An 18,550-nucleotide genomic window follows, 5' to 3' on the forward strand; every position below is an offset into this window, starting at 1 on the left:
TGAACGAGAGGAAGAGAATAGAGAGTTCCTGAATAGCTTCACTCACTTTAGATCACTAACATGTCGGTTGCGAAAATGGTTGGCGAGACTAGTGGGGGAGGGGAGGAGAAAGAAACGCGGATTTGACTATCGGCAACGTTATCGATAATCGTTTTTTTGTTTTGGGCCAGAGGCGGGCCGGATTCCCCAGCAACGCTCCCAGCCTGAGGCATCACAATCTCTGTGGAGGTTATTGGGCTGCTTTCGTGTAAGGAAGGACAACAATTATTTTCTACTTCTCATTAAATTGTGAGTCTATCTCTTAGAAATAATTTTTAATCTTCAGGCTGAAGCTTGTAAGTGGAGTGCCTTGTACCTCGTGGTTATATGTCGTTACAATTCGCTTGTATATATAGTCTCTACCAACCTCTGAGATGATGGATACTCGATACTCACTATCACGTTCTTATACTCATCAAACCTCTCCAATAACGCTCTTCAGGATCTCCGGTACAATAATACTCGCATCACCCTGGAAGAACCAGTCACACGTCCCTTGCCCACGATTAGGCATATCTTTCTCCATATTAACCACCACGACTTTCGCGCCACGGTTCCGGGCCACATCAACATACAACGCTGCCGGATACACGCTCGAACTCGTGCCAATCACCAAGATCAGGTCAACAGGAGCCGATTCGATCCAATTGTCAACATTCTGGATGGTATCGGTTGGGAGGGGCTCCCCAAACCAAACCACACCTGGCCGCAAAAGACCCTTGCACTCAGGGCACTGCGGTAGGTCTGCTGGACTCAACTCGGGAATTGGATTGCTTGCGTCGGAGATGTCGACTTCTTTGGCTTTGATTGTCTCTTCTAGGGCCTTATGAAGCGATTTGGATGCTTCTTCCCCCGTCTTGTCTGTTTCTGATGGAGACGGGGATGATGATTGCTTGGGTATATCCAAGGCAGGGACAATAGGGTCTGTAAAATCATTTTGGCGAGTGTAGTTGCAGTAAAATGAGGTGCATTTGATGTCGTATAGAGACCCGTGAAGCAGATTTAATTGCTCGGGGGGATGCTGCGCCCGTTGTGAGAGGCCTGGAACATGTTAGCATACGTAGATTCTAGCACCCATCAAGGAGCTTCAAGTGAAAGCAAGACAGTGAAACTTGCCATCGACATTTTGAGATAAAGTGATAAAGTCCTTGTTCCTTCGGGCTAGCTCTGCCAGCGCGTAATGAGCTTTGTTTGGTTGGGCCTGCAGAGCCATATGCCTTCGATAACTGTAGAATTGCCACACCAGCCCTGGATGATCTTCGAAAGCCTCGGGCGTCGCTAGAGAGGTGGCATCATACTGGCGCCATAACCCTCCAGCACCGCGAAATGTTGGTAGACCAGAAGCCGCAGAAATGCCAGCTCCCAGCAGAGCGAGGATTCGGCGACAGCCTTTCAAGTATTCGGTGAATGATTGAATGTCTGTGGAGGGGGCAGCAATCACTTTTTTGGCCTTGGAGGCCATGTTCGCAGTTTGCAGCGGATGTAGGAAGTAGATATCAAGTTCGAACAAGTTCGAATTTAGTTTATCGACGATCGGAGCAAGAGATAAGTTCCGTTGGAGCTCATGACGTGGGGCTCGTCAGCGCCGATCGGGTTGTGTTTGCGGGGACTTTGGAGGACTTCGGCACCCAACTGAGCCCCGCACCTTGACCGAGCAGAAGTATATGTAGTCCTTGCAATGGTATATCTACAGCCATTTGGTAAGGAACTACTCTATAGCCATTATAGATATTGAAAGCAAACAAACTGAACTGAATTCAAGGCTAATTAGATCCACATGAAGGCCCTTTCTAACAATCAATCCAAACCTAGCATTAACCATGGCCAAGGCTACTCAGTGCTGCTCCTCGGCTGGTAGAGTCACCTTGATCGCCGACTCTGCCAAAGCGCGGTTCTGCGCATTCTTCGCAGCAATGAAAGAGGTGATATGCTCCGGAACATCGCCGAGCTTGCCGTCACCACTGGGGACGGGCTGTCCATATGTTTCCCAGACAGGAACTACGCCCGTCCAGATGCGGTTAGTAATCTCCTCATTGCCATAGTCCTTTTTCTCATCCGAGACACCACCGTCACGGATTTTGCCACTGCCATCCACGACCTTGACCTTCAGAATGACGGTTGATTGCATCTCCGCACGGTCTGGGGGCACACGCGAGTTATCCCAGCGATCGGTTAGGACCGAATTGGTGATGAGCTTCATTGCCCACAGCTTCTCCTCTTCATCGGTGACCAACTTGGCATACCCGTGGAGAATTGCCGAGCGGTAGTTGTAGCTGTGCGAGTTGGGGGTAAGAGACAAGATTAGGCCGTCTACTTTGCTGGTAGCCACGCAGATGGGCAGCCCTTCGCCCTCAGAGCTACGGGCCAGATTCATGATGCGAGAGCTGACATAGCCGTGGAGGTAGCAGTCTAGTGGCTCATCAATGCTCGCGGACGGGAACTCGTACGATCCCATCTGGCCGATCATGGGAAGGATAGCTGGGAACGGGTCCTCGGGACCTGGATTGAAGGACACATGGAGAACTTGGGAGTCATTAATGATAGAGTGAATGGGACCCAAGTCGTAGGTGGCTATTGAAAGATCGTCAGTTCATTTATCCCGCCAACATGAGAGTAAAGGGTGAATGGAACAAACCACGATGCTTATATCGATTGGCGGTATTGGATACCCGCTTAGGATATGTGAGTGTTCGTCCCATGATGATGGTTGTGTAGGGCAATAGAGAAATGTCTGTATGCGAAAGTGATGGAATTAACCAAAAACCAGATGGTCAGCCCTAGACGGAAACAAGCTTCAATATATAGTGCGCCAGTTTGTAAAACACGATAAGGTCGCTTCGTTGACACGCTTCCCGAGACCCTAACGAGAAGGTGTATCCGTGTCAGCGTTCCCCGCGGTGGGCGATTGGCTGCCACGAGGATGTCTTGACTTGGTAAAAGTTGCGCTATGAGTCAATGCCATGGTTTAGGGGAAATCAGCGGTGATCTAGCGGTTCAAACGGGGGAGTCATTCGCTCGAGAGCATGCACTCTGACCGAATTACCAATCGAGGGTAACCTGACTGATCGTAATTGATCTCAATGATAATAAAGGATGAATGTGGTAACGTGGGGAAGTAAATACGACGATGCAAATCACGAGGAGGTGATTGGTTCTCACCGCCGACTCGGTCCCCGACGCCAACCTTTTGCGATATCTCCGGACAACATCCAATCGGTTGGCCGAGTCCTCAATCACGACCGTTGACTCCCAGTTCAAAGCATGGCAGCATGCAGATCGCTCGCGAGACAATGCGCTCTCCATCTGCGCCCTTCGCTCCGCTCCTTTGCGCGTCCGGCGCGACAGTGCCTCGCTCGTGGTAATCCGCCACTCCGCAGGGCGTATGCAACTTCCGTTGCGGCCGCGGAGCTTCAATTCGGCCAGCCCTTACACGAGACACATCCCCACCTCCTCAGTCCCGGTGAACGTATGTGACACTCACCTACTGCGGGTACAGCTTGCCCGAGTTGAACTGACATGCTCGCAACTTAGTAACACCCGGAATCACCGCCCTCGAATATGCCCAACGTCGGTCACGTCTTGCCAACAAACTTCCCAAGGGGGCTGTCGCCGTACTCGCAGCGTCAGAGGTGAAGTACCGAGCTTCAGGGATCTTCACCGAATATCGACAAGAAACGAATTTCTTCTACTTGACAGGTAAGAGCGAAATGGTGAACGCAAGAAAGGACACCGACTAATCTTTACTTGGGTTTCCCTTTCAACAGGATTCAACGAACCGAATGCTCTGGCAGTGATCGCAAATGACGGATCCGGCGACAATCATATCTTCCACCTCTATGTGCGCGAAAAAGACCCCAAGGCAGAGCTTTGGGACGGGGCTCGGTCTGGCACGCAAGCCGCGATGGACGTTTTCAATGCGGATGAGGTGGGTGCCCTTTGCTTTGAAACCATAGAAGCGCTGTGATTGACAACCGAGAACTTTAGACAGGAAATATTGAACAAATCGGAGACATCTTGCCCAAGATTATCGCCGGCGCTACCGAAGTCTACTCCGACATTCCCGCTTTCGATGGATCTAGATCTTCGCTCCACAGATACCTCTACGGCCCTACCGTCGCATCAGAGAAATTGAAGAAAATCGTCGACCACCGCAGAGTCAAGCCGCTAAAGCCGCTGCTCAACGAAATGCGGGCATTCAAGAGCGAGAATGAGGTTGTGCACTTGCGTCTGCTGGGTCAGGCATCTGGAAGAGCATTCACCGATTCGATGCGGAAAACCTTCGAGACTGAGAAAGAGTTGTCTTCATTCCTCGAGTACCAGTTCAAGGTCAATGGCTGCGATGGCAGCGCCTTTGTTCCCGTTGTGGCAGGTGGAAAAGTATGTACTGTACTTGCCCAAGGCCCAACTTCCAAGACTAACAGTCACAGCATGCCTTGAGCATTCACTACACGCGGAACGATGATATTCTTCGGTATGTATTGATGCATCTTATCATGGATTAAAGCTTACAGGATGGAACAGTGACGGCGATTTGGTTCTGGTAGACGGCGGTGGTGTACGTTCTTTTTCCTTGTGGCCGATCTACTTCAATAGCTGACAGATTTTTAGGAACACGGAAGCTATATCTCGGACATCACTCGCACCTGGCCTGTGAACGGGAAATTTACGGATTCCCAGCGGGATCTGTACAACGCCGTCCTCAACGTGCATCGGACTTGTCTGGCCTTGTGCCGTGAGAGTTCTAAGCTCTCTCTGGACAAGCTCCATGGGATCGCCGAGAATGGTTTGAAAGAGCAGCTCAAGCAGCTCGGATTTGATCTTTCTGGAAATGTAGATGATCTGCGTCGTTCTATATGAGATCATTGCTAACTTGATACAGGCCATGAGTGTCCTTTTCCCTCACCACCTAGGCCATTACATTGGCCTGGATGTGCATGATTGCCCTGGATACTCTCGAGGATATGACCTCAAAGCTGGAAATTGTATCACTATTGAACCGTGAGTCGAAACTTTCCGCTCTGTTATCCAAATGCCCTGAGCTGACCCATCTAAGTGGTATCTATGTCCCCGACGATGAGCGGTGGCCCGCACATTTCCGGGGTATTGGCATTCGAATCGAAGACAGCGTGTGCGTGGGTGATGACCATCCCATTGTGTTGACACCTGAAGCTGTCAAAGAGGTAAGCTGCCTACGATTTCTTGCTTGAGCCTGTATTGACTTATTGTTTAGGTTGCCGATATTGAGGCTCTGCGTAGTTAGAAAGGCCATTTTGTATTTATAGTTGAAGTCAGATACCCTCAAAACCCAATGTACAACACGTTTATCAACACCAGCCATTTATTGATTTACCCCAAGTAGTAGGAAGGCTGCTTGGGACTTGCTTCGTGGTGAATTCGCGGTGGCTGGTCGAGGAGGTTGGGGTAAACATTTGCAGGTTACGGTATAAACAAGTACAGATCGATACGATACATTTGGAAGAGATGGGATGACCACCTAGATACCAGAGGTATAACTAGATCGGGGACCGATCGAAAGTATGAATCATCTCAAATTCAAAAATTAAAGCCACGGAGAAAAGGCACGTCGCGCCCGTCGATGGAATGTAATGTTGATGTTCATGCTTCGCGCGACGCCGTTGGTTGTCCGGCGCACGCCCAAAACAAACTTGGCCGGGCTCCACACCACACGACTTTGCCCTTTCGACTTGCCTCTTCCCTCCTTACCCCAACTCTCTCTTCCCATTCACCAACCCTCCTCACCTTCGTCCTCCTAAGCTGGAGGGTTAATCTTGCCCCGTTCTCTACAGTTCTCTCTCAGCTCTCTTCTGTATGACCATGATCCCTCTGTGACCTCGTTCGAGCCTTGCAAGACGTGTAGCACGTCGCGTGCTCGACCTCGAGTACCCCTCTTCTAGGATCGCTCTTTGTCCCTATACACCCAAGCTTCCTACGCGTTCAACCTCGAGGAATTGATCACACATGGCTGCCGTGTTTGTGCCGCCGTCTCCTCGAACCTCCCTGAACATGTCGACTCGCCGCCCGCTCGCCAACGTGCCGAATGCTACCAACTCTCCCCATCGGGCTGGGCTCGTGCCAGCTAAACGAGCACGATCAGGTCAAATTGAGATTCCTTTTGGTCAGCCTCCACCAAAGAAGCAGGTGATGGACGCGGTGGAGCAGGATCGAAGTCGACTCATTGTACACCAAGGAACCGAGTCCAAATTGTTTGCGCGTCGGAGTAACAACGCCAATCCCAGCGCGTTCGAAAAAAGTTGGTGGCTGCAAGGGAAAAGGAGAGAATGCCTCAACCAAAGGGTTCTAGAAATGAGAAGCCTTCGGCAGATACCATGGACACGATTCGACAATGGCAGCGACACTATCGCAAGGCATTCCCGCAATTTGTCTTTTACTTTGACAGTATCCCCGAGGATGTTCGCCGCAAATTCTCGCGCCAGGTTGTTGCTCTTGGAGCTGTAAGTCCACACTTATTGATTTGTTTTCTCGTTATATCCCTCTCGTCAATCGACGTGTTTGTTCGAGTCTCGGCGTTTGCTTTTAATCTCTTGTACTAAATATCAACTTCCTACATAGTGCGAGGAGAAGTTCTTTTCTCGCCTTGTGACCCATGTCGTTACTTCACGTCCTATTCCACCGGAAGCAACTGCTACCACGAGTCCGACCGACGATCCCGCCACCGGGGCAGATGGAGCCAATGGCGACAACATGCAGACTGTGAACCCCTCGCTTCTAGAGAAGAATGCCGACTCCCATATACACGTCTCGCTCAAGACTGAAGCCCGTCGTGACCAAGGAAACATGGATGTTTTACAGAGAGCCCGCCAGATGGGAATGAAAATTTGGGCACTCGAAAAGTTGCAGCGCATGATCACCACGATTAACGACAACGATATCGGTGGTCAAAATGAGAGTGCTTCTCGAAGCAAGAACGTCGGTGGAAACACTACCCAAGGTCGGGGCGAGAACGACCTCTCCCGAGTTCTTCGACAAGAACTCCTCAATGGGCCGTCTGATCGTGATCCATTCGCATCAATGGAGATGGTGATGTTCAAAGGACCTTTCATCTATATTCACGACATGAACGAAAAGACAAAGCCAGTCATGGTGCGAGAGTACGCCCGAGTAAACAAGCGTCAGGATGGCGCTTGGCCCCAGTTCCGAAGTGCCCCCCTGGGCAAATGCCCCTTTATCGACGAACCACCAAGCCGGAAGGAATATGACCGACAGCGGATACGTCAAGCTCAAAAAGAGAAGAAGCCGGCTGTTGCCAAGGTGGAGGACTCTCGCAGCAAGCCATCCACGGTTGCTCCTACGGAGCGCACTGTCGAGAACAAACTCGTAACCGATCTTTCAAAGCCCAAGCGACCAGAAGACCAACCGTCTGCAAACCCGGTGGACGTCTTTGCCAAGCCAGTATTTGAGGATGGCCGTGAACGCAAGAGCTCAGAGAGCTTGATTCCTCCCCATTTCCCTCGCACTGGCCCGTTCTATACAGGCCGTGAACCGGCTGCATCAGGTGTACAGCCATCTAATGTCACTTCGGCCATTCGCTCCCAGATGATCTCATCTACAGCTGCCGCACCCGGTGCCAAAGCAGGGTTGAGCAAAGAAGTCCACGGACTGAAGAGGAAGGTTCTTGAAAAAGGCACCGGTAGCATCGTGGCAGGATCAATGGCTGCACCCCAACGTCCCAGCACGGGATCTGCGTCGTTCTCTTCAAAGCAGAACGATAGCAACAAGTTGGCCGTTCTTGAGAAGAATGGCCATGCGGACGCTCACCAAACAGAAGGAGCTGGAACCAAGCGGCGAAGGGATGAACACAATGATACCCAACCACAAAAACCGGAACGAAAGAGAGACCCGAAGCCTGGGTATTGCGAGAATTGCAGGGACAAGTTCGATGACTTTGAAGAGGTTTGTCAAGATTCAAATCGCACCGAGCCTTGAGCCCCTTGAGTATACTGACCAAAAATTAGCACACCATGACAAGAAAGCACCGCCGGTTCGCGCAGAATGCGTCCAACTGGGGTGAACTCGACGCCCTTCTGTTCGAGATTCAACGACCCCTGAAGGAAGAATACGACTTTGAAGAGTAGTTGATGTTCTCATTTACCGCCACGATTCGACCTCGAAATTCTTCAGCCCTTGTCAAAGCCATCATCGCATCCTGGTGCCTGTCGGACTTTTCTTCCCCGTTTTTGTTCCCTCTTGTTCTTTTTCATTTCTATTTCTGCATTCTACTTACGATGCCTTGCTTCATGGTATTGTTACACCATGGCTTGCATGACCATACCCGTGGCATCAGCACATTTGCATATGGGGAGTTTCTTTTTTCTTTTCATCTCGCATCAGCAGTACTGTGCAACCGACAGCATCCTGACTGCACTGAGCCTGCAGTTCTTATCAGCTGTCCTTAGTGGAAGCTAGTTGTCCGCTCGTTCATTATCCTTTTTTTCTCCACCTTGTATTTCCTATTATCGGTTTATTCACTCTTGCATCAGCAGCCAAGGACGTTTTTGCATGATGACTTCCTGTTTCCTTTTATGTTCCGAGGGTCTGGTGATGGAGCTGACCTGTCTACCCATCAATCAATATGGGCTTGGCAGGTGGATGGCTTCTAACAATCGAAAAAAATTTCGAGTTTTGGGCATGGCATGCCTAGGTTTATGAGGGATCTGATGGCTACGTGCTGCATCCTGACATGGTATCATCTGTCAACGAAATGCCTACGGGCCTAATTGTTCTCCGATCTAGTTGTCTCTTTTCTTTGTCGTCTTTCATCCGGCCGAGTCTTGTTTGTTTACAAGATGGGTGATTATACCCGGCGCAGGTGGCGGAGGTTTCTCCGAGTGTGCTTTTTGATTGATACTCCAGCTTTACTTAGCTTCAATGCATATTGACTCTACTAGATATCTCTCGTTTTCTGTGTGCCCTCTGTAGGAAAGGTTCTTGTAGCTGCCGTTGATCTTTCGGCTTCTGGTATTACTATACAAGTCTTGACCCTCTTCCTTTCAGGGCTCTCGATTGCCTCGAGAAGCCCGAGGCAACAGGGCATACCCAAGTAATCTTCAGCTGCGAGAGCGTTCATTTTCAAACTCTTGGAACACACAATTGAATGAAAAGCCATTAAATACCGAATTTTCCACCAGTCAGCTTACCCAACCAGCCTCGCCCACTGTATCTAGCCAAGTCATACAACTCTTTCCAAGCCTCAAGATTAGGCTGCGTCTCCGGAGTAAACCCATACTGCTGAATCTCCTCCTCATCCCACTCCCTCGGCTGGCTAATATAATCTCCATTTGACATCCTCTCAATCTCACAAGTCCGCTTCGCCCCCGCATCTCGCAGAATCCGTATAACCTCCGGGAAACCCCTGTACGATTCCGCCGCCCGCGCTGGCGGACCTTGACTCGGATCGTAAACAAGATCAGATTCGAGTGCATTCGTCCGAGCTGCGCCAGCTTTGTAAGATGCTAGGTGTTGGATGTGCATACGACGACCGATTTCTGCGGAGTGCAGGGCTTGATCTAGGGCTGTCCAGGGTGGGGTTTTTGATGTATCGGGTCTGTTGATTTGACTGGTGAGGCCTATGGAGAGGAAGAGTTTCACTGTTAGTGGTTTTCCGCGGCTTGCGGCCGCGATGAGGGTTTCGTGGCTGTTTGTGTTAGAGAGATAGTGCTCTTTGTAGGCTTGTTTGATGTCGGAGTTTAGTTGGAGGAGGAAGGTTTGGATTAGATCGCAACTGGCTTGGTCGGTGAAAACGACGTTATTGGCAATTGAATAGAAGATGTCTCGTTCCCAGGCATGGAGGATGAGGGGATCTGCGCCCTTGTCAAGTAGGAATTGGCCTCGGCGGGCTGGATCGAGATTTGTCTCTAAGGCTATGGAGAGTGGAGTTTCTCCACGACGGGCCTTTGCGTTGATGTCTGCTGGTGTTGCGTGATTGAGTAAAATCTCACATGCTGCCTCGAATTCATCCTCTGGGTGATAAATCGTTGCTAGCAAGTGAAGCGGGGTGTCTCCTTGAAATTCGTTACTGATGTTTATGTTTGGCATAGCCTGCACGAGCTTTTTGAGAGTCGGCAGGTAGGACTCGGGATAATCCAGACGGGGTCCCACGGTAGAGACCCAACCATGGAGCACTGTACCCCCGCCGCCAGATATAATCGATATTCCGAGATCAGCTCCTGCGTCTAACAGTGCGCATATCATTCCACCATCCCATACTCCCAGATCGGCGGCTGCGGCCATGGGACTTAAGCGAGGGTAAACCTTGTCTTTGACATCCATGTCTGCTCCGGCCTTGATCAAAAGTTGAACCAACTGTGACATCTGGGTCAAATGCTTCTCCCAAGGCCCATGACGGATCCAATAATGCCAGTGATGAGGTAGGTAGCCATGCTTGTCGGGGAAGTATTTGGTGATCCCATGCAGAGTGTTTCGTCCGTTCGAATCAACCAGAGTGCCGTCCGCACCATGAGATATCAAGTAACTGGCTATCTCGGGCTCACCAAAATATGCCGTCAACGCAAGTGGTGTCGATGAAGCATCAGAACCGTGATAGAATGCGTTTATGTTCGCTCCGAGGGAAAGAAGAGCGTCCATAGCTGCCGTGTGTCGGAAGAAACATGCCCAATGAAACGGTGTGCCATGGGGAAGTTCAAACGGACTAAATTGTTAGCTTGAGATTGATCAAATATGGGGAGCAACTTACTAGTGGAATATCTGAATCTTTTCTGGATATCCACCGCTGTTTTCCTTTACGACGGGCTCGATGACAGCATTGACATCAGCCCCTCCTTCGACCATCAATTTCGCAATACGATCAATTAAATGATCCGGAAGCATGAACAGCCAATGCAAGGGAGTGATATTCTGTCGAGTCCTGGTACGCGCGCTTGCACCATGTTCAAGTAGGAGCTCGATAACATCTGTATGGCCGGCCTGGAACGCCTTGTATAGGGATGTCTCAGCTTCATCATTTTCCACGTCCACTGCTACTTTCGCCGAGTCCAGTAGCTCTTGGACAACATCAGTCGCGCCCAAAGCCGAGGCAACATGCAGTATTGTGTTTCCTTTGCGGTCAACCACAATGCCATTCTTAGATACCCACTCCATTGCCTTTTCGGCGCTCATAGCTGCTTTGACATCCTTCTTGGCCAAGAATGGATCTGAGCAAAATCCACCCTGCTTCCTGAACTTGTCTCTTGATTCCTCAATTTCCTTCTGTCCGTATCGGGAACCTTCAAAGAAAAAACCTTCAGAGACAGCTTGCAACGTCCATTTCTTCAACTCTTCTTCGCTGAACTCGAGTGGTTGATTATGCGCCTCCATGATTTGTGCATATATAGCTCTAGCAGGTGAGAATCCCCCTCTCGCTGCATCCCCCATATACATCAATAAACGGTCAAGATATGATGGCTTCGCACCGGTGATGGTTTGTGCAATTCCAAAAAGAACATTGCCTCCGAATGGAGGGGCATTGCCATCTTTGCTGAGCGCATACTGTGTCTCGAGCTCAGTGCGAATGCTTTGATCGAGTCTGTACCAAAATAATGGACCTTTGTTATAGACAGGGTCAATGATGCCAACGTGGGTGCCCACAGAGCTTGACTGTATTGATGCAAGCCTAACTTCTGAGTCAGTGGTATAGCAAAGCAATTGTAAAAAAAATCAATGCACGTACCAGGACGCATATGCAGGGCTGTCGACTTTCAGCAGATTTGGACTTGGGAGTTTTCGATCTCTGGGGTCTTCGGAGAGATGATTCAAGATACCCTTGCGCAACTCCATACGCATATCTGAGTTTATGTCCTTTTGGCTGTTGAGCAGCTTTGATACCTGATCCGGGACCTTTGCGGGTGTCTTGTCCAGATCTGGCACCTGTCCATTCCCTGTGAACAAAGACAAGAGCACCAGGCCAAAACTGTATGCATCAAATCTGAACATCAGATCCGGCGAAAATCCTCCAAACTTTGAGACATCTTCACGTTCCCGCTCAGGTGCCAACCAGGCTTTCGTGCCACAATAGTCAGTTAGAGAAAACTGTCCATCAGAAGCTTCCAAATCAAGACAGACACCAAAGTCACTTAGTTTAGCCCGGAAGGGCACACTTTCACTGCGACCAGTAAACACAAGCACGTTGTCGGGCTTGATATCTCCGTGAATTATTTTGAGGTGATGAAGCGCTTCCAGTCCATTGGCTATATCCAACGCAAACTGATACCTTGTATCAATTGACCTAGCCTCAGCGCTGAGAAAGTCCCCCAAAGGCATAATCGCCGCCTCCATAAACAGCACAGGTACGGCCAAATTCGCAAAAGGGAAATCAAACCCCCATGCAACGAGACTAGTAATGTTTGGATGTGTGCGCAACACAGGATTGCAAAGAGATAAAATCTCCAGCTCCAGAGTTTTGAGTTGAGTGCGATAGTCGTTACTCGCTGTAAAGCGTTGCTCGGTCCTACTGGGAAGGGAGACATTGACGCGCTTGATGACCTCTCCTTCGAAGATCGGGTCCTTGTATACTGTAAATTGGGCGCCCGCGCCGATCTTGGTAGCATGTGCGGTTAGGTTGAACGCTTTGAGGAGACGGGGTCCATGAATGCCTGTCTGAGAAAGAATGGCGGTGAATTGCGAAAGTGTGCTTAGGACAGCCGCTGACCCGTTGCGGGTGGCTGTGATGGCAGATTCTAAAGGGTCAACCCATGATGAATCAGAGCCAGAAGAAAGGTTGAAGCTGTCGAGGTCAAACTCTTCAACGTCGGCAGAGTTAGACCAGGCTTGAAGCGAGGGGGATAAGTTGTCCCCCTCGAGAGAGTAATAGTTGTTATCGTCATCGAGCGAGTTGAGGATATCGTCGTAGTCGTCCGACATGTTTTCTTCACTGGGTCTCGTAAATTGAGAGACGTGATATGCAGAATTTAATAGAGATAGTTGGATACGAGGTGGGGGTTAATGCTATTGTCAAGTTGATGGGCCTAACGAAAGGCCAAGAATATTCAGCCAATGACTGCTGGACAACAATACCTGCCTTATCCCAGTTGGTATCTAGCGCTGACAGCTTAAACGCCATGTTTGGGGGCTATTGCAGAACCCCTCCAAAAGCTTTCTTATTCCTTTGGCTCCCACTTTTGGGGTTGAATTCAAAAGAAAAGAGCAAAATGGATTTCTACGGCACTGCTTCGACGGCAATTACCCAGATCTACCAAGTCACGGTATTCATCCAAGGCGTTATCTCCGACATCAAGGCCTTCGACGATGACCGCGCCGACATTCGTCTCAAGTTGAACCTCCAAATATCCTCCCTGCTTTTTTTCAAGAGAAGCTTCTTCCATCCTGAGCATGGGTTGATGGTCCCGGGGAAAGTAGACCGTTTCATCGCTGACACGGTGGAAGGGCTGCTAATGCAGATGAGGAGGACCTTGGCCGAGTATGAGATTGTGGCAGCCAAGTATGGCCTCGTTGATGAGGAGTTCACCATCGAGCCTGAGAAGCCCAAGGCACAAGAATCGCTTTTGGAGCGAGCGAAGAGCAAAGCGAAATCGCTCAAGATGAAGGGATATGACTGGTCACTCTTCGACAAGAAGAAGCTGTATAAGATAATAGAAACTTATACTAGTTGGTCCGCAAGCCTGCGAGACATCATGCAGCACATGTCTCAGGAAACACTGGCTAAGCTGGCAGAAGGGGATCAACAGGGTCTGAAAGACAGTGGTTTGGAACCGGTGATAAAGCGACGGATGCTGGCCGAGGCCAAGGCTCCAGCAGACTACCACAGCTTGACCGGAACCCTCATAGAAGAAGGAAAGTCAATCCGAGGATTCCAGCTTGGAAAGTGGTCTATTGCTGGATCAGAAGCAGAGAAAGTCATTGTGGAATACCACGATTACGAGAATGAGCTCAAAGGCGACGATCTAGATCAGGAGGATATTGACAGGCTCAAAGCACCAATCCGCACTTTGGCCTGGCTGCTTCAAAGCACTACGTTTGCCAGCAAATCATCCGATTCGCTTGACCAGCCCAAGATATATGCTTTGGAATGCCTCGGTTTCGTTGATCAACCCATCGAAGAGCGTAGCGCCTTCCTCTACAAGCTACCCGCATCCGAATCCGATGACGGTACATCTCTAACAACCCTGCACGCTTTCATAAACGCGGTCGACAGTACAAACAAACGGCCCCTCAAGAAGCCGTCTCTGAACGACCGCTTCAGCATGGCACATAGTCTTGCTCTGACGGTATCCAACCTCCACGCGTCAGCTTGGGTTCACAAGAACATCTGGAGCAGGGGCATCCTTCTCTTCCTCGAAACTTCTTCCGGAGTCAGCACAGCAGGTCTCTACGAGCAACGGCTGTCCACACCTAGTCCCGGAAATAGAATAGTCTCGTACCTAAGTGACTGGGGCTACGCACGATCAGTCAAGCAAGGCACCGACATGCGGTCTGACTTTGAAGTCGAGCCTAATTTCTATCGTCATCCAGACCGACAGGGCCGCCCGACTCACCAGTTCAGTCGTATGCATGATATTTATGCACTGGGCGTGGTGCTTCTTGAAATTGGGCTATGGGTGACACTCTCGCGGCTGATGGAGGCTAAAATTAAAGAGGCGGAGAACAGTGGAAAGCTGCCAAATCGGAAGAGAATTGCTGGGGACCTGATAAACTTGGCAGCACAGCGGCTACCAATGGAGATGGGTGTGGGGTATACAACAGCTGTTCTTGCTTGTTTGAAGGGAGACTTTAGAGGGACGGATGGTGCAGCTCTGGCGGTTGACTTTCAGGAGAAGGTGGTGGATGTATTGAGAAGTGGCATTGAGCTGTGATTAATAGCTCTATATGCGTACAATTTCACTTTACTTCAGGCTGGTTAGACTCAGTAGAGCATATCCATTCTGTGGACCATGAATGCTCAAGAACTACCTTTAGATTACTGTTGAAAGATCTTATCAAAGTCATGCTCAAGCCAATAACTCTCCGGTTGGACGCCGGCAAGCTTCCAAACACCATCAATCCTCTTATACCAATGCTTCACGCTGCCATAATTATGGCCCTGGTAAGCAACCGTAGTCCGATCAATGTCCACATACCGCTGATGTGCAGCACGAATTTGATGAACCGCCGTTATTTCAGAGTGGGATACCTTCTCATATCTAGCACCACCCAGTAGGTGCTGAGTGCGGACCAGGGGATCTCCTACGAGTGTAGGAGAGCTCATCATAGCGAGGAAGTCCTCGGCTTTCATGTCAGGGAAACACTGTTGACCGATGATGCTGTAATCCACCTGGCAAAAACATTAGGAAAACAGTAACTTGCGTAGTCTGGGTGATTTGATGATACCATCAGGGTTGGCGCTAGGATACGTTGAAAGCGGTTCCACTCCTGTGTCGAGTCAATCTCATGAAATTTCACCAGAAACACAATATTTACTCACCTTTTTGTCGATGCTATCAGCCCATTCAAATGCAACGGCATTTGTTGCAAGGTAATCTAGGATTGAAGCTTTGTAAGATCATTCGACAATGTCTTGAACAGAAAAATTTACCTTCAAACGGGATGCTCGCCATCATGGTAAGGGTTTATATTGTGATAATAAGTTTGAAAGCAACTCAAAGTGATCTTTGAGGATGTCACAGACTTGCTGAATTCTCTAGCGAGAAATTTTCTGTCGGTAGCCAGAGGAAAAAGAGAAGAAAAGGTTGCGCAGGCTGATCCGAGACTTAAAAACAAGGGGAGGGATGATTGATTTTCTCACACGGGACGCCTGAACATGCATGATGGCCCCCACGTCTACAGAGTGACTAAATTAGGCAAATAATGAAGCTGCATCGTGAAATTGTTTCACAGGAAAATATAAATACTAGCTATTGTCGATGTACAGCAAGCGCCATATCTAAGCTATACCAAGAGTTGACTTTCTTCAATACGCGGAAAGCGAGAACCCCCAAGATTCACAGGGACGTTACGTCTATATCTGATGGTTAGGTAGTTGACGAGTCTACTGACCCTATGAATCAGATATAAAGGGTGAAGTTGAACCTGTGTACTACGCACATACCTAGCTGTTCATTCCTGAGACTGTGCAGACCTCGCAACAGACCTAGAATACATCATCAGCTTGATTCATAGAAAGTAGAGATTTGACCTTATAAATCACGTATATGCGAGGCTATTGTTTTCAAAAATAACATTATCTCGTGATATGATTAATCGCTTTTTCCCCAGTCTTTAGATTTGTCTCACTTAGTAGAGTGTCATCCCACACAATGTTGCCTAAAATATTTGATAATAAGGCAACAAATCGAATCTTATCGAATGCACATCGGCTGCTGAATTTGCAACATCCCTTCGTCCGACACCCAAAAATTATTTTTCCTCCCAAGTATACGCTGTACTTCGTAGCATGCTGCATGGGGTGCCTCTCTATATACAAAGTAGCCGCCCCGCCCTAGTCCCAAACAGGTAATAACCTCGGTGTAAATCAGGAGGCGGTGAACCCCTCGTTCCTCGGGCGGTAAAGTCATCAAGCTGTAAAGGCTGTAAATTACGCCGAGGAACGACTGATCTATAGCGAGGGGTTTTGTTCTAGTCGTATGAAATAACAAGCCATTCGTTTTGAGAAACTAGAAATGTGATCACTTCTCGGTATAAAATGCGGGGAAATGTTAATTTCTTAGTGTTGTACACAGCCGATCTCCGAGCTATGCACCATTGATACTTGGTATACTATGCATAGCTGCTAGCTAGACCGTGGACAACCGAGCCGGCATTCCTTCCGTGACAGCCGCAGCGGCAGTATGGGCGCCTGTGACCAGCGAGATTCCTCAACGCCCGCAGCCCGCTTTTTTTCTTTACGGAGATGCTCCCATCTACGCCGCATAACCCAGCACGTTTCTTCGGCCAGATGGAGAGATTGATTTCAGAGCTGCTATAATTGTCGCGTCCTGCTACTCTTCCAAAATTAATTCTACTATCATCATTTCAGGGATTGTCTTGTCCTGTGGCGCAAACCGATTGGCCTCGGAATTTTGAAGACAAAGTGAGGTCATTGCCGCGCCATTGTGCAGGATACCCGCCCAAACGCCTTTTCACTGCAGAGAACCCTGGCAGATTGGATATTGGAATTGGAAGTCACTTTTGTAAAGCTCTCTCGGAGCTTAAGCTTGTATTGCTGAGCTTGTACATTCCCTATCCACGCCGCGCCGGCATCCTCGATAACCCCTCATCGCAATGGCCGCGCCGGGAGTTACACTGCGGCCGCTCTCGCGGACTGTCTTGACTGCGTCGCCTGCCCTTAGCACGACCACTCTTCGCATTGTGCCTCGCCGATTTCCTCAATCCCTCCTCAACCGTCAATCTCCCTCCCTTCATTCCGCTTCGCGCTCGCCGCTCGTCCCCCACACACAGATCCGACACAGCTCCTATCACTCGCCCGAACCCTCACCCAATACACCCAATGCCCGGAAGAAGGTCACCATGACCACGCTGCGCAATCTGTACAAGAAGGGAGAGCCCATCGCCATGATCACTGCTCACGATTTTCCAAGTGCCCGTGCCGCGGACGAGTCGGGCATGGACATGGTTTTGGTCGGCGATAGCTTGGGGATGGTGGCAATGGGTCTGGAGAATACCACGGAGATTGTCATGGAAGAGATGCTGCTTCATTGTCGGAGTGTGGCCCGAGGCGCGAAGCATGCCTTTCTCGTAAGTTGCTTTGCGGGTATCTGGAATTCTGGATCTGGAGGCTGATTGATACACGAACAGGTGGGAGATCTTCCCATGGGGTCATATGAAATTTCTCCTGAACAAGCAGTCGGGTCTGCTCTCCGTTTCATTAAAGAGGGCCGCGTGCATGGAGTGAAGATTGAAGGAGGCGAGGAATTGGCTCCAACAATCAAGCGTATCACTCAGGCTGGTATTCCTGTCGTGGGTCACATCGGTCTCACACCTCAAAGACAAAATGCTCTCGGTGGGTTCCGAGTCCAAGGTAAGACTTGCGTCGGCGCGATGAAGATCCTGCAAGACGCGCTGGCCCTGCAAGAGGCCGGTGTGTTCATGTTTGTCTTCGAGGCGATGCCGCCAGAAGTCGCCGCGCTCATCACGTCGAAGCTGAAAGTTCCCACCATTGGGATTGGCGCTGGAAACGGTTGCTCGGGACAGGTGCTGGTGCAAGTTGACATGACCGGAAATTTCCAGCCTGGCCGATTTATCCCCAAGTTCGTCAAGAAGTATGCCGACGTTTGGGGCGAAGCAACCCGTGGCATGATTCAGTACCGCGAGGAAGTCAAAAGTCGAGAATTCCCTTCCCCGGAATACACCTATCCCATCTCGAAGGAGGAGCTTGCCAAGTTCGAGAAGACGGTCGACGAGATGATCCAAAAATAACGAAATGCCTTGCCTCTGTATAATGCCCAATTTTTCATCGTTTGCATGTCCCTCCTACTGTATTGTTATTTCCCTGTCTTGATCATTCATCTGTACATAGGCTTTCATT

General features: G+C 49.6%; 8 protein-coding genes across 8 annotated transcripts; 4 read left to right on the top strand and 4 right to left on the bottom strand.

Annotated features, from left to right (window-relative positions):
* Positions 1-454: 454 nt before the first annotated feature.
* N7473_002741 (SIR2 family NAD-dependent protein deacylase) lies at positions 455-1,501 on the bottom strand (the record flags this gene model as incomplete). The annotated part of the gene is made up of 2 exons (XM_057148681.1): positions 455-1,080; positions 1,156-1,501. The coding sequence occupies 2 exons, from the start codon at positions 1,499-1,501 to the stop codon at positions 455-457; spliced, it is 972 nt and encodes a 323-aa protein (XP_057012335.1).
* Positions 1,502-1,858: 357 nt separating this feature from the next.
* N7473_002742 (pyridoxamine 5'-phosphate oxidase family protein) lies at positions 1,859-3,131 on the bottom strand. Its single transcript, XM_057148682.1, has 2 exons — positions 2,675-3,131; positions 1,859-2,610 (listed from the first exon to the last, which is right to left on the bottom strand). Exons 1-2 carry the CDS (start codon positions 2,736-2,738, stop codon positions 1,874-1,876), a joined length of 801 nt encoding a protein of 266 aa, XP_057012336.1. The 5' UTR covers positions 2,739-3,131; the 3' UTR covers positions 1,859-1,873.
* A 169-nt stretch (positions 3,132-3,300) lies between these two features.
* Positions 3,301-5,299, top strand: N7473_002743 (aminopeptidase P family protein; the record flags this gene model as incomplete). The annotated part of the gene is made up of 10 exons (XM_057148683.1): positions 3,301-3,505; positions 3,571-3,735; positions 3,804-3,964; positions 4,024-4,416; positions 4,467-4,510; positions 4,561-4,594; positions 4,648-4,869; positions 4,919-5,037; positions 5,093-5,219; positions 5,270-5,299. 10 exons carry the CDS (start codon positions 3,301-3,303, stop codon positions 5,297-5,299), a joined length of 1,500 nt encoding a protein of 499 aa, XP_057012337.1.
* Positions 5,300-6,018: 719 nt separating this feature from the next.
* N7473_002744 (protein serine/threonine kinase activating protein nimO) lies at positions 6,019-8,964 on the top strand (the record flags this gene model as incomplete). The annotated part of the gene is given in 4 exon segments (XM_057148684.1): positions 6,019-6,314; positions 6,326-6,512; positions 6,631-7,971; positions 8,034-8,964. The coding sequence occupies 4 exon segments, from the start codon at positions 6,019-6,021 to the stop codon at positions 8,151-8,153; spliced, it is 1,944 nt and encodes a 647-aa protein (XP_057012338.1). The 3' UTR covers positions 8,154-8,964.
* A 219-nt stretch (positions 8,965-9,183) lies between these two features.
* N7473_002745 (uncharacterized protein) lies at positions 9,184-12,933 on the bottom strand (the record flags this gene model as incomplete). Its single annotated transcript, XM_057148685.1, has 3 exons — positions 9,184-10,726; positions 10,772-11,686; positions 11,744-12,933. 3 exons carry the CDS (start codon positions 12,931-12,933, stop codon positions 9,184-9,186), a joined length of 3,648 nt encoding a protein of 1,215 aa, XP_057012339.1.
* Positions 12,934-13,220: 287 nt separating this feature from the next.
* N7473_002746 (uncharacterized protein) lies at positions 13,221-14,882 on the top strand (the record flags this gene model as incomplete). The annotated part of the gene is made up of 1 exon (XM_057148686.1): positions 13,221-14,882. The coding sequence occupies one exon, from the start codon at positions 13,221-13,223 to the stop codon at positions 14,880-14,882; it is 1,662 nt and encodes a 553-aa protein (XP_057012340.1).
* A 104-nt stretch (positions 14,883-14,986) lies between these two features.
* Positions 14,987-15,626, bottom strand: N7473_002747 (uncharacterized protein; the record flags this gene model as incomplete). Its single annotated transcript, XM_057148687.1, has 4 exons — positions 14,987-15,340; positions 15,397-15,438; positions 15,491-15,546; positions 15,602-15,626. The coding sequence occupies 4 exons, from the start codon at positions 15,624-15,626 to the stop codon at positions 14,987-14,989; spliced, it is 477 nt and encodes a 158-aa protein (XP_057012341.1).
* Positions 15,627-17,286: 1,660 nt separating this feature from the next.
* Positions 17,287-18,441, top strand: N7473_002748 (3-methyl-2-oxobutanoate hydroxymethyltransferase ECM31; the record flags this gene model as incomplete). The annotated part of the gene is made up of 2 exons (XM_057148688.1): positions 17,287-17,760; positions 17,821-18,441. The coding sequence occupies 2 exons, from the start codon at positions 17,287-17,289 to the stop codon at positions 18,439-18,441; spliced, it is 1,095 nt and encodes a 364-aa protein (XP_057012342.1).
* Positions 18,442-18,550: the final 109 nt, after the last annotated feature.

This window comes from Penicillium subrubescens, assembly GCF_028828155.1.
Source record: "Penicillium subrubescens strain IBT 31985 chromosome Unknown utg000002l_segment0_segment0, whole genome shotgun sequence".
NCBI lineage: Eukaryota > Fungi > Ascomycota > Eurotiomycetes > Eurotiales > Aspergillaceae > Penicillium > Penicillium subrubescens.

Excerpts from the sequence above, each read along its gene's own strand:
- N7473_002742 (XM_057148682.1), bottom strand. The coding sequence starts at position 2,738 with ATGGGACGAACACTCACATATCCTAAGCGGGTATCCAATACCGCCAAT. Across the intron at positions 2,611-2,674 it reads CAATCGATATAAGCATCGTG|CCACCTACGACTTGGGTCCC; the intron begins GTTTGTTCCATT and ends ATCTTTCAATAG.